At 46.0% G+C, this 14,386-nt stretch overlaps 1 protein-coding gene across 4 annotated transcripts in view; it reads right to left on the bottom strand.

Moving 5' to 3' along the window:
• Positions 1-264: 264 nt before the first annotated feature.
• The window catches only part of dennd1a (DENN/MADD domain containing 1A), an 88,693-nt gene continuing 74,571 nt past the window's right edge, over positions 265-14,386 (bottom strand). The window contains exons 19-24 of one of the 4 annotated variants that reach the window (XR_013936962.1): positions 11,984-12,124; positions 9,156-9,214; positions 5,645-5,782; positions 4,666-4,909; positions 1,032-3,156; positions 265-959 (exon numbers count right to left, since the gene is read on the bottom strand). Coding sequence is in view for 2 of the 4 variants with exons in the window: in XM_080510602.1 (XP_080366728.1) it covers positions 2,230-3,156; positions 4,666-4,909; positions 5,645-5,782; positions 9,156-9,214; positions 11,984-12,124 (1,509 nt within the window). In the remaining 2 variants the exon portion in view is untranslated. Of the gene's footprint in view, positions 3,157-4,665; positions 4,910-5,644; positions 5,783-9,155; positions 9,215-11,983; positions 12,125-14,386 lie in introns of all 4 variants that reach the window. The other 3 variants (XR_013936963.1, XM_080510602.1, XM_080510603.1) reach the window with 3 other exon arrangements.

The following is a 14,386-nucleotide window of genomic DNA, read 5'->3' as shown; positions in this document are numbered from 1 at the left end:
GCATCAGTGCTATCCTATGCTAAAGGAGGATCTAAAGGAAGCATCAGTGCTATACTATGCTAAAGGAGGTTCTAAAGGAAGCATCAGTGTTTCCTATGCTAAAGGAGGATCTAAAGGAAGCATCAGTGTTTCCTATGCTAAAGGAGGTTCTAAAGGAAGCATCAGTGCTATCGTTAACCACGTACAAATACTGATTAAAGGTTCGGTCCCAGGAAGTCAGCAAAAGAACACAGTGCAAAGTAACTCCACAGTACAAACGCAGTCATTTTTAATTACTTGAAGAAGATGTGCTGTATTTTAATCCAGTAGTCAAGACATTTACATCCCTCTGAACAAATGTGGATTGACAGCAGACACACAGACCATTGAGATCAGCATCCATACTGAAAGCAGAAAGAAAAGGAATGAAGCCAGCAGAAGCAGGAACACTACAGAACTTGAGGCGCCACCTTTTCTAGCTAAAGTACTTTAATGTCACTGAGAAGTTTACTAGCCATTGGATATAATACAAGCTAAACCTACACGTTGATATTCAACATATGCAGTTGGTGCTGATCTACACTGAGCATCAGTCTAATGGGGGATGAGGACAAGTGTCTGAGCATCAGTCTAATGGGGGACGAGGACAAGTGTCTGAGCATCAGTCTAATGGGGGACGAGGACAAGTGTCTGGGCATCAGTCTAATGGGGGACGAGGACAAGTGTCTGGGCATCAGTCTAATGGGGGACGAGGACAAGTGTCTGGGCATCAGTCTAATGGGGGACGAGGACAAGTGGAAATGAGCATCAGTCTAATGGGGGACGAGGACAAGTGTCTGAGCATCAGTCTAATGGGGGACGAGGACAAGTGTCTGAGCATCAGTCTAATGGGGGACGAGGACAAGTGTCTGAGCATCAGTCTAATGGGGGACGAGGACAAGTGTCTGAGCATCAGTCTAATGGGGGACGAGGACAAGTGTCTGAGCATCAGTCTAATGGGGACGAGGACAAGTGTCTGAGCATCAGTCTAATGGGGACGAGGACAAGTGGACATGAGCATCAGTCTAATGGGGGACGAGGACAAGTGTCTGAGCATCAGTCTAATGGGGACGAGGACAAGTGTCTGAGCATCAGTCTAATGGGGACGAGGACAAGTGGACATGAGCATCAGTCTAATGGGGGACGAGGACAAGTGTCTGAGCATCAGTCTAATGGGGACGAGGACAAGTGGACATGAGCATCAGTCTAATGGGGGACGAGGACAAGTGGACATGAGCAGCAGCATGACGCTAGTTTAGACAAATCTCTGCTTCCTCCTGAGTGATTGATTCCTTTTTTAAGTGAGGCAATCCATCGAGGTGAGTGAACACACACACACACACACACACACACACACACACACACACACACACACACACACACACACACACACACACACACACACACACACACACACACACACACACACACACACACACACACACACACACACACACACACACACACACACACACACACACGCTCAATCACATTCATTTTAAAGACGTGTTTTCACTCCTGAACTCTACTGCCCCAACAAAATCCTCTTCATAAGACTGATAATGTGCAAAGATACAATTCAATGCTTGGGAATGAATGACTCATGGTGTCTGGTGGATTTGTGATTGTAATGCTTTTTAAATTTGCAGCACAACCTGTTTTTAAACAGTCTTAAAAGTTCCTTGGATCACGTGAACGTTACAGTCAAACTGTACCGATAAGACTTTCAAGTCTCCTGCAAATCAAGATTCTGAACCTCGAAACATTCAAACGCTGCAGCCTGCGTAGATTAAAGAAATGATTTGATTCTGCACAACAGTTACTAATTAAGATTTGTAGATGTGGAAAGGAATTGTCCTTACTGACTGTCAGAGCTGTTCTCCTCCAGGTTCAGTCAGCTCCCAATGCTTACACTTTGCCGTGGCCGAGCTAGCTTCTCCTGCAACAATTCAACTGTTTCTTGACGTTACACCACATCCTGGCCATGGTCCAACTCAATCTCCTGCCTTCAAGATGAAGTCTGTTCAGAACATTGGTAGCACTCACATATATTCAGTGTGAAAAGAACAACAACAAAAACCTCCAGTGCATGATTGTGAGTGCAATGTTTGCGTCAGCTGGTCGTTCTTCTACGGCGCGAGAAGCAGAAGAGACAGAGCTGACGCTAAAAGCAACAGAAGGTGATGACTGAGCAGGGTGTGGAGACGGCTTTTAGTCAAATGTCTCCCACTTCCTTCGAAGATCCTCCACCTTCTTCTTGTTGTGTGTGGCGGGCCGGGCCAGAGTCAGGAGGTCTCCGAACGGGTCGGCAGCCTCGCCACACTGCGGCTGAGCAGCTGGACTGAGAACACAGGAAGTGTCTGTCAGGCTGGAGGAGTGGGGGAGGGAGGGGAAGGCTGACTGGGGCAGGCCATAGTGTGGCGGCAGGGGACAACTTCCCGGGGACGGCTGCCTGTACAGTCCCGGTAGCGTGGAGAAGGACTGTGGGCGGGCTGGACTGGGCAGATAGGAGCCGGGGGGCAGTCTGTAGACCTTGGTGAAGGGATTCCCTCCCACAGTGGGCGAGTGGTGCTGCACAGTCTGGGAGAAAGGGTTGAGGGACATGTGAGGGTGCAGACTGAAGGGAGGCAGGTCTTGTTGGTAGGACCTGGCTGGGAGTGCAGCTCCACTGGTCTCCACAGGGTCCATCAATGGAACACAGTTGGCCTGTGCTGAGGTGTTTAGAGGGTCCAGAAGACTTAGCAGGTCCAGACTGTCATCAACAGCCTGGCTCGGCCTCATCAGGTCTCCCTCTGTAGTCTTGGACAGAGCCTGTCTGAACTCTTGTCCCCCTGATGTCGTCCCGCCCTCAGCGGCCTCTGCTGGTCTACACCGGGACTGAGCCACGGGAGGTGCGAGGACCGAACCCAGCTCAGGAGTCTTCCTCCCGTGGGGACGGGGGATGGTGATGTTTCCGGGGATGGAGGGGTCCAATGGGTCCAGGCCAGTGCCGGTGCTTTCATGGGTTGGGGAGTGGGCTTCAGCGTTTGTGGGGGGTTTGGCTCCGTCCAGATGTGAAGTCCACAGCTTGTGGTACGGAGTGGACAGCTTCAGGCCTGGAAGGGTCCGACAGTTGTCTCCAACACTCAGCTCCATTCGCTGCAAACACAAACATTTCACATTCTTCATTCCTTCAGATCAGTGAAAAGTCTTTTCTCTTGTCTTGTCAACATACAACATCCTACGTGACGTGGCATTTTGCAGCTGATGTGTCACCACTGTGGGTCCCTGACCAAACCCTTGACCCCCATCACTGAAAATGTTCACACCTGGTGTGGTTTGCTTTCACACTTCACGTTTGAGAGCTGACAAAACATCTGGACAACATCATGCAATGACAACAGCTAGTCGTTTGGGGGCGCTATCGCCCAAAACAAACACTGACCAGCAAGACAGAAAAACAAAGTAGAAACCTGGTTCATTGATTGGCATTGACCGAAAGCGGAAATCCTGCCCTTTAGCGGCTCGTAGCTAATGGCTAGCCACAAATAACACAATATATGGTCTTCAGACCAGATCTCACTCCTCCATGTTTGCCCACAAGATATATTCCAACGTTTTCTTTCTGTCTGATTCTTTGGATTCGCTCGGTCCGTCTTTGCATCGTGTCCACACTTTCTGCTGAGGCGCGGAGGTTGGGGTGGCTCTTCGCCACTCCGGTGGTCAGCAGAAGGCGATGCGAGGACAGACTGCCGACGCGACACAAAGACAGACCCTCGGAGCAGCCTGTGTTCTGGCGCAGCCTGAACCCTGAGGGCTAACAGCCGCAGCTCTGCTGCTGCAAAAAATACAAGCTAACTAAACAACTAGTGCAAAGTGGAGGATGTAAACAACAACAGAGGATTCATAAGGTCCAGATCTGCCTCCTGGCTGAGACGACTGTTGTAACGTCACATATCTGAGCTCTAAGCCCCGCCTACTTTGTAACCTGCTTTCTGCAGTGGAAATGGGCACTGGATTTGGCTCCGGCTACGCCTTGCATGCCGCTCCGTAAGGTTCCGTTCTGTCCTGCACTGTTTGTGCGGTGGAAACACGCCATTACAGACTGAGAAAATGAAGCGGGCAGGTATGACTGGCTGACCATTAGCGAGCAGCCGGCTAAAAGGGCAGGATTTCTTCCTCTCTGGTCAGTGTTGGTTTCAGGTGATAGCGCCTCCAACCAGCAGCTGGTGTAATTGCATGATGTTGTCAAGGTGGTCTGATCTGCTCCCTAACGTGTGAAAACAAACCAAACCAAGTGAAGGTTTTAGTTTAAAAGAAGATTTTTCTGCCACTATAGCAGCATGACCTAACCTCCCCTTGTCCCAGATGTTTTGTAATGCCATATTTTCTCAAGTCACTTCTTAATATAAGTCACATGACCAAACAAGCAAATGTGCAACTTCTATAGGAGAACATGTGGCCACAGCACACTTGAAACCATTCCAGGAGGTTCTCTCATGTGACAAATGGAAGAACATCCTGGATGTGTGTATTCCCTGGGGTGGAAGGAGATTCGGGCTCTCTTGCTGAAAACCCACTAAATACTCACTGACAGTTCGTGGGACAAGTAAAATGCAATCTTTAGGTACTGAATTGATTCGCATCTTCCAGAATCTCCTGTCAAACCTGGTATGAGAACTTGGCCTGCAGCTCAGAGTCCTGGGCCCCCCTCAGGTCCTCCAGACTTTTAGCCAGGGCCACAGGTTGACCGTCAGGCTCGTCCTGGCAGCCAAAAATGTCCCCCAGCAGGCTGATGTTGGACAGCTTCTCCTTAACTGGGCTGGGAGGGGCTGTGTGGCTTTCTGCCCCCAATCCAAGATCGTCCCCCTCAATCATGTGAGCATCCTTCAAGGAGCGGTAGGGCTGTGGTCTGTGGAGGAACCGCAGTTACCCTCTGAAACACTGGTGACCTGGTCACCATGATGAACACGTGAGACACAACCCACATTACCCATTAAAGCTTTGTAGTGACCTGAAAATGTATCCGTCTGTGTCAAACAATCACTACTTTATTATAGTGTCTGTCAGTGTTCTGCTGTGACGAAAGTATGCTCCCCCCCCCCCACAAAAAATTTAAATGCAATCCTATTTGAACAATCCCCTTGAGGAAATAGATTCAATTCCCATTTTCATTTATATACCTTGTCTATGTTGTATATATTTGTTTGCCAGAGATGATGCAGGTTGAAACAACTGAATGGATTAATGTGATCAACACAGCAGAGCCTCATTCCTCCTGCTCCCCTCTAATCAACCTGATATTTATCTCAATCACCTTCATCAATATTTGTCATTTTTTACTGTGAAATCATTAAAACGCCTCACTTCTGTAATTCCGATTGTGCTCAATTTGCTTCATCCTTTCTTTTTAATATTACCTTTATGTTTAATTGTCTTGCCTTTGCTTCTATCTGTTTCTAAATTGCTCCAGTGTTTGTTCGCTGCAGATATAAAGTATCCCTCCTCACTAGTCTCGTACTTGTGATACAAAAAGTGCTCCATAAACAAAGATTGACTGATCCAACAAGCACACATGCACAGATTTGTATGAAGCACAGACTTATCACCAAAGCAAGGGTACAAAGTGGATCAGAGTGATGCATACAGAGGAGACCACTCGAAAGGGACGGAGAAGAGAAAGCTGTCTGGAAAGCCAGAGATGGAGTCATGGTCGCACTGGAGCTCGTCTCCGGACGAATCCTCAGACAGAAAGACTGTGTAGTGACGAGTAGGACGGACAGAGCTGCAGCGAGGAAGACACACAGCAAGGTCTGCTCATGACAAGCTAATCAGTCTGTTAGCAGGGACAGCAAGAATCAGTGACAGGGAAGGGTTAATCATGTTAAGCAGAAAACATTCAGAAATAGTAAACAGGTGAAAAACACATTTACAACATGAGACTGATGCATGGTAGAGTTTAATCAGCTGTCTGCTTCTTCATCACTTATCAAACTAAAGCTCCACACTTCCATCAATTCATTCAAGATTTTAGCTCAAACTTCAAAGTTAATAGCTGAACAATTTCGCAGTAAAAGTTCTGAGTACAGGTTTTTGTCGGTGAACGAACATTTGAGCTTCAACAACGTGTGGGAAACAGTCAAACTCAAAATGACAAGTGAAGTGTTTCTTCAGAATCAACACATTCACTCCACAAGGGGTTGATGTCTTGTTCCAGGGTGGCGACAGCAACACAAAGCTTGGTTTCCTTGAAGACCATTCCTGCTCTGCTGTCACTGCAGCACTGCAGCACTGCTGTCACTGCTTCACTGCAGCACTGCTGTACTGAGGCAGTGTGGAGAGGAGCCAAGCTAACATTAGCAGCTAACGGATGTGCCCATGAAACTAAGGAAGGTTTTGGAGGGAAGACTGGACAAGAGCATGGCCATCAGTGTTGGGCAAGTTACTTTAAATTAGTCTCTCAGTTACAGTTACTCATTAGTCTTTCAAAAGTAACTCAGTCAGGAACTAGACACTAGGGAAATGAACAAAATGTTTTAAAACTGGAATTCTCTTGTTAATGTGTTCCCTCCCTAACTGGATAACCAGGGATGCTGCCAGTCCTCTGGCTTGCTTACAATGCAAGTCCTCTCCTACCACAAGTGCAAGGCGCCACCTGGTGACTTGAACGTGCAATGGCAAGTGAATGATGAAATGACTGAAAATATATGTAAACTTATAATGTCTGTATTTATTTTATTCTACTGTTTTAATGTGTTGCTATTGTTTCCAACCTTCTACAAATGCACACACATTATTTCTGGGTTGTTATGGCAAAGTACTCTAGTCAACAACTGAAACATTTGATCATTGTACCCCGTACCACTACGATGAAGCAGTGGATCAACAAATCACAACATGCAGCTTGCAAAAGTCTTCATACCCCTTGAACTTTTCCACATTTTCTCACATTACACGCCACACACATAAATATAGGTGATTGGAATTTTATGTGAAAGACCAACACAAAGTGTCACACAATTGTGAATTACAAAGAAAATTATACATGACTTTAAATTGTTTTCACAAATAAAACACTGAAAAGTGCAGCGTGCAAAAGTATTCATCCCCCTGAGTCAATACTTTATAGAACCTTCTGCTGCAATTCCAGATGCAAGTCTTTTGAGGTCTGTCTCTACCAGCTCTGCACATCTGGAGACTGAGATTTCTGCCCATTCTTCTTTGCAAAACAGCTCAATAGATGGAGAAAGTTTGTGAACGGCGGTTTTCACATCTGGACTCAGATTCTCGATAGGGCACAAAATAATTCAAAGCAAACGTTTTTTAAGTGAGAATAGCAAAACTCTAAAGTCCCAGGAACTTGTACAAATATTAAACGAACATGGAGAGATAAGTCAGACAAAAGTAAATATTTCAGAAAAGCATTTTAACCGACTTCCATTGTCTGAACCAGGGGCCGCCAAACTTTCCTGCTCAAAGAGCCATTAGGTCCATTTCCCACTGAACACCTCAGGAGCTGTACAACCCAGCTCACTCACACACTACCCCATAACCATGATGTCTACGCTTGCACTTTACATCACATATGTGCTACAGTCTTCTACTTTGAAATCGTTACTGACAGGAACCATGCCAGGAGGACACTACACACCAGTCTTTTATTTTGACACTCCCACAGGCAGACCATGCCAGGAGGACACGACACACAAAACCTTCTTCACTGCTGGTTGACAACTTACAACTAATAAACTAAACTACATGAACTAAGCAACAAAAACACAACACAACACAATTATTAGCAACACTACAAACCTAACATAACCCACAATAATTACATTTAAAACAGGACAAACAGAAACTCCCATAATGCATTGCAGCTATCGGCTCCTTTATTGTTACACATTATTAAAATGGAAGATAAATGTGGGAGATTTGGATTGTTAGAACCATGAGTGTGATGGTGTGTCTTTAATGTCCTGTAGTTGTTGTGTAATTCACTAGAATGTTCCGTCACTCTCAACAAGTCTGGAATGAACCTCCTGGAACTGTCGGCTTTTACTGTGAAAGGTACAGGAAGCTCCCAGCTTCAGACACCAGTTGAGCCACTGTCATGACCTGCAGCCGCAATTCTACGTTCTTCATCCATCATTGTTGTGTAATGACGTTGACACTGCTGCGTCCTTCACAACCCTACATTTGACCACTCTCTGTATTGGAACCGTGCAACACAGTTGGTTCTGGGTGCTCCTTGCCTTACCGTACCGCCCTGCACCGGGATGAACTGCAGTGGGACCAAGGCTCAAGGAGTCACAACAGGGGGAGCAAAGAGCTGCAGTTTGCAGACCCCTGGACTAAACCATTTTAACAAATACTCTGGCAGTTTGATGATGAAAAAAAACGAGCAGAGAGGACTTGTGTCTCAGTACTCTATTATGCTAAATATAAAAGATCTCCACAGACGTGTTTTAAAGACTGCTGATATTTAACCCATTGATGATTTCCTCCAGTGTTTTTAGAGACGTTTGTACTGAAACAACTATTTCATCAACTGAAATCAATTCTTAAAATAGTTGTCAACTCATTTAGCCATTGCCGAGTTACTTTTTTTCTAATTTTGAAGCAATCTGTTGTAGCAGCAGCCACAGTGTGGCCGTATCAAGCCGCCTGGCAGGACAGGACTGGCCAAAGGGCCAAGAAATGGGAGAAAAGAGATGCACCAGGAGAGAAAGCTCCATACAAAACGCCGTGTGGGAGTGCTTCACAAAATCTACAAAAAACACATGTGACCTGTAAACTGAGACAGCAGTTTATATCTGTGACCAATTATTGCTCATTAAGCATTAATTAGGCTCACTGTGTTTGTTTTGAGTTGTTTTACTGAATTTATTGAAATATAATGTACCATTTTCCTTGTCTTCATGAAAATATGCTCTTATTAATTTACCTGGGTAAATAACAGACACAACTTTTTTTTTTTTTTTAATAAAGTAATCGAATAATTGTCAAAAATAATTGACAGATAAATTGACTAGCAAAGTAATCATTAGTTGCAGCCCCATTGGACAATGAAATATGAAGTAGTGATGGTAAAAAAAGGTGACAATCACTTCTTGAACACAAGGACAAAAATAATCACTGAAATGAAATTGTTGTCTTACTGGTCAATGCTGTTCTCCAGACTCATGTTACTGATTGGTCTCTTCATGGGAGGCCGAGCCTGAGGAAGCAAAAACAAATATGAAACAAAACAAACAAGCTTGATGTTAGGGCTGGGCTGACCTTTTTAATATCTTGATATTCTTAGGCCAAATCATGATACACGGTAATATATCTTGATATGTTGCCTTAGCCTGAAATCAACACTTCAGATGCATGCAATCACATTAGTATGACGAATCTATGTCTACATTGAAGGATTCTTGTTCACACTACATTAATAAATGCTAATACTAGGGATGCACAACCCACATTTTTTCACTTCCAACCCATATCCCAATACCCAATTTTGGATATCTGCCAATGCTATTCCGATACCATAGCTGCTTGCTTTAATATTATCATTATTGTAGGTGTTACATGAGGTGATAAACTCCTCTCTAAGCAAAACATTTACAAATGTATGCATGTATTCTTTGAAAAGACAACTTGAGGTTAGTAGAAGGTGAGAAAAGGAACAGTCCAAACTATTTGTTCACTTTGGACAATGTGGGGGTCTGAGTGACGTCATCATCTCATAATAAACCAGTTCCATCTTTAAAACCTCACAATCACTGTATTAATTCCTGGAGGAATTCTTTAGCAACACAGCACAAACTGCAGAGTTTCCAGCTCTAATGCAACACAAAGTATTGGGACTATTTTCAGGGAGTTTAGCGTGAATTGCCTGCTACAGCAGAGGAGCTGCTGTTCATTGTTTTGATGTCGTTCTCCTCGGCAAGCTGACGTTTTACAATGGTGAGGTTTGGCAGCAGAGTGACGCCTCGCTGTACAACGGCTTTGCTAAAATCCACGTCGATGTGATGCTTTGTGGTGTTTTGAGTGTGAAATCCATCCAAACAGCAACGTGTTGTCATGAAAAGTCAGATAGCACAGTGCTGCTACGCTAGCCTGCAAGCTGGCTGCAAGCTGTGGAACGGATTCCTGACTTATTACTCCGTCTCTCATTGAGTCCCGCCTCCATTCAGGAAATCCATCCCACAGTTTGCAGAAAGAGGGAATCAGAACAAAGTGAATATCACAAAAGCAGTAGTTATTACAAAGCATCATCATGAAATTAGCTTTTTTTTCTCCTCCCACTTGAGTATACAATGCAGGTGGAGCTTTCTCTGTAAAATAGTTGTGACCAGGCAGATTATGTCTCGAGTCAAGTGTGTTTTCTGAATGTGGACTTTTGAACGACACTAACTGGGACCATGCCTTCTGCTATGGTTACCGCTAGGGTGAAGGGGCCCTGCCACAACGGGGCACCCGGACAACAATTTTTGACAATCAAAACAGCACATATACAATTTTTCCAAGTCTGGCACAGGCTGTGTTCACATGCGGTCAATATTCAGTAAAAAAAAGAGATGTTTTTTAATGCAAACTCAAACTGAATAATAACTACGTCTCATTTCAGTGTTGAAGTTAATTCAACAGGGAATTTGAGACATGATCACAGTTAAATTCAATCATAGTCTGGGTGAAAATGTGCATTTTATGGGAATAAAAGTAATCCAAATCAAATTATTTCACCCTGAAATCCAACTTAAAGAGAAGTGACCCAAAATACACAAACGTTTCCATCCATCCATCTATATTAGCCTGGAGCCGATCTGAGCCAATGGTGGGCCAGGTTAGGGTGGATGTGGACTCGTCTCCAGTCAGCACAGGACAAACACAGAGACACACTACTCGCTGGTTTCTTGACTAAACACAGCGCACTGCATGTGATGTCACTTCTGCAGGACCGTATACATCTCACACAAGAGTTTTATGGCAGCCGCATTGAAATGATACAGCAAACAAGCAAAGAAATCAGAAGTGAAGCTCAAAACACACAGTGTGATGGTAGCCTATAGCCCCGTTCACCCTGCAGGGAAAAACAACCCAATTCTGATTATTTACTCACAAGTGACCCATAGCTGACCTGCTTTGTAGCTGTGTGAACGCTCCAATTCAAATATTTTCACAGCAGACCCAGGCCTCGACCAGATGGTAGTTTTAACATTATTCATTCATTATTAATATCATTATTTTGATCATATTTAAATGTTGTTGTGCTGAGAACAATGACAATAAAAGGAATTCTGATTCTAATTCTAATGTGGTCCCAATTAGGATGTTGTTTAACATGCAACTGCTTCGTCATTGACGTGTGACTGACGTCATGGATAAAATGTTGAAACATCTGTTCTCTTTTTTCTTCAATCTTCTTTCCCCTCGTCATTTTGTTGGCTACTATTTAACAACCATTTGGAAAATGGGGAGCCAAATTCTCTTAAACTTGGTTAATTTTGTGCATTTGTGTGTTTATGGCGTGTTGATTATTACACGCAAACAGTTTTAATGAGATTTACATACAGGCTGAGATTTGGGCTGATTTTTCTCGAGGTGTGTGGTTTTTGCGTCGATTGGAATGGAAACCGTGAGTCACATCTGGCAACCCTGGTGCCGACTGGCGTACTGTACATTTTACTTTAATGTAAAAAGCGTCTTCTGCATGCACTCTGTTGCTGGAAACCGTCGGGTTTGATCACGTCCACACGGCTGTCTGATAGAGGTCATGTTTAAAATGTAATGCGAGTAATCACGCAAAGAAATCAGATTCTAGAAAACAATCGTCATTGACCATCAAGACCTGCAGTGTGAACGTAGCCTTAATGATTGTTCTGAAGTGTATGACTGACAGGAGCTGACATATTCTCCTATTTTTCCCACCATTAGATCAATCAACAGGCTGTAGTCCTATTGAACGGCAAATAACTTCTTTGGCTTCTTGTCCCACCTCATTAGTACTTGGATGTCCGAAGTGCACAGTGAAAGGCCGGGGGTCGCCAGGAGGGCCCGGCGTCTCGTCTCTCATGGCCGTACTGGAGGACTGAAATCCTAATGTGTTCTCAGAGGAGAAGCCATTCTCCGCTTGCTCCTGCAAAGATAGGAAACGCATGGAAATGAGCTTCATCCCGAGGGCAAGACAAGCTGCTGAGGAAACCATACTAAGCTTGTGAAGAGCAGTGGTCGTGAAATACGTGTGACAGTCGGTCATGACCCATCAAAATGTCCTTGGTTCAGTTAACATCCTCTTAGAACTGCTCTCATGTCCGACTTCTTCATTTATCACTCTGAAAAAGCCAAGAATCACCTCCCAGTGTTTTTTATTTGAACGTGGGGCGTGACCACGCCACAAACCATACAGGGAGAACGGTGGATTTTAGCAGGTCCCTGCTCTCCGCTAACTCGCTCCCCCGCCAGCTCCCCGCCACACTCGCCCTTGCCTCCAGACTCGCCCTTCCCTCCACACTCACCCTTCCCACCACACTCACCCTTCCCACCACACTCACCCTTCCCACCACACTCACCCTTCCCACCACACTCACCCTTCCCTCCACACTCACCCTTCCCTCCACACTCACCCTTGCCTCCACACTCGCCCTTCCCACCACACTCACCCTTCCCTCCACACTCGCCCTTCCCACCACACTCACCCTTCCCACCACACTCACCCTTCCCACCACACTCACCCTTCCCACCACACTCACCCTTCCCACCACACTCACCCTTCCCACCACACTCACCCTTCCCTCCACACTCACCCTTCCCTCCACACTCACCCTTGCCTCCACACTCGCCCTTCCCACCACACTCGCCCTTCCCTCCACACTCGCCCTTCCCACCACACTCGCCCTTGCCTCCACACTCGCCCTTCCCTCCACACTCGCCCTTCCCACCACACTCACCCTTGCCTCCACACTCACCCTTCCCACCACACTCACCCTTCCCTCCACACTCACCCTTCCCTCCACACTCACCCTTGCCTCCACACTCGCCCTTCCCACCACACTCGCCCTTCCCTCCACACTCGCCCTTCCCACCACACTCGCCCTTGCCTCCACACTCGCCCTTGCCTCCACACTCGCCCTTCCCTCCACACTCACCCTTCCCACCACACTCACCCTTCCCACCACACTCACCCTTCCCACCACACTCACCCTTCCCACCACACTCACCCTTCCCTCCACACTCACCCTTCCCTCCACACTCACCCTTGCCTCCACACTCGCCCTTCCCACCACACTCGCCCTTCCCTCCACACTCGCCCTTCCCACCACACTCGCCCTTGCCTCCACACTCGCCCTTCCCTCCACACTCGCCCTTCCCACCACACTCACCCTTGCCTCCACACTCGCCCTTCCCTCCACACTCGCCCTTCCCTCCACACTCGCCCTTCCCTCCACACTCGCCCTTCCCACCACACTCACCCTTGCCTCCACACTCGCCCTTCCCTCCACACTCGCCCTTCCCTCCACACTCGCCCTTCCCGCCACACTCGCCCTGCCCTCCACACTCGCCCTTCCCTCCACACTCGCCCTTCCCTCCACACTCACCCTTCCCTCCACACTCGCCCTTCCCTCCACACTCACCCTTCCCTCCACACTCACCCTTCCCTCCACACTCACCCTTCCCTCCACACTCACCCTTTCCTCCACACTCACCCTTTCCTCCACACTCACCCTTGCCTCCTGCCTCTCATCCCGCTGTCCAGGATGCATTCACGGCTTCATTTGTGAGTTCAGTAATTCAGAAAGAGCCCATAATTGGCCACATAATCTCTTCTACATTTATACAAAACCTATTTAAACAACATGTAAGAAATCATGTCCAAACAGTTCAATTCTGATTAGAAATCATTTCGCATGGTCATCAATTTCAGTTTTCACCCAAGACTTGAATGAAAAAGCTCCATGTTTCTGTAACTATTCCTTTAACTGAATGCAGTCAGAGGGCCTCATGTAGAGTTGCTGCTCGGTCAACGTCACACTCAGAGACACATCTTGCTAAGGTAAATCAATTTCAACACCAAACTGGTGACCAGTGCTCAGATAATTGGAAAATTCCCCTGAATGATCAGTTTTCATATTTTTTTATGAAGAATTTGTGTCTGTATATATTTTGTCATAATACCAAAATCAAACTGAAACCTTTGTATGTTCTAAGTGGACCTTGTGGAGCACCAGGGGGTGGGCCCACACTTTGGAATCATTCCCATACAGTATGTTGTGAAAAAGAGAAAGATCCAGAAGTGCTTAGTCATGTGTTTTTGAAATGCTGGAATCCAACTCTACAAAGTACAGGACTGTCTCAGAAAATTAGAATATTGTGATAAAGTCCTTTATTTTCTGTAATGCAA

Source organism: Blennius ocellaris (genome assembly GCF_963422515.1).
Source record: "Blennius ocellaris genome assembly, chromosome: 15".
NCBI lineage: Eukaryota > Metazoa > Chordata > Actinopteri > Blenniiformes > Blenniidae > Blennius > Blennius ocellaris.
This window is presented reverse-complemented; position numbering and strand designations above follow the sequence as displayed.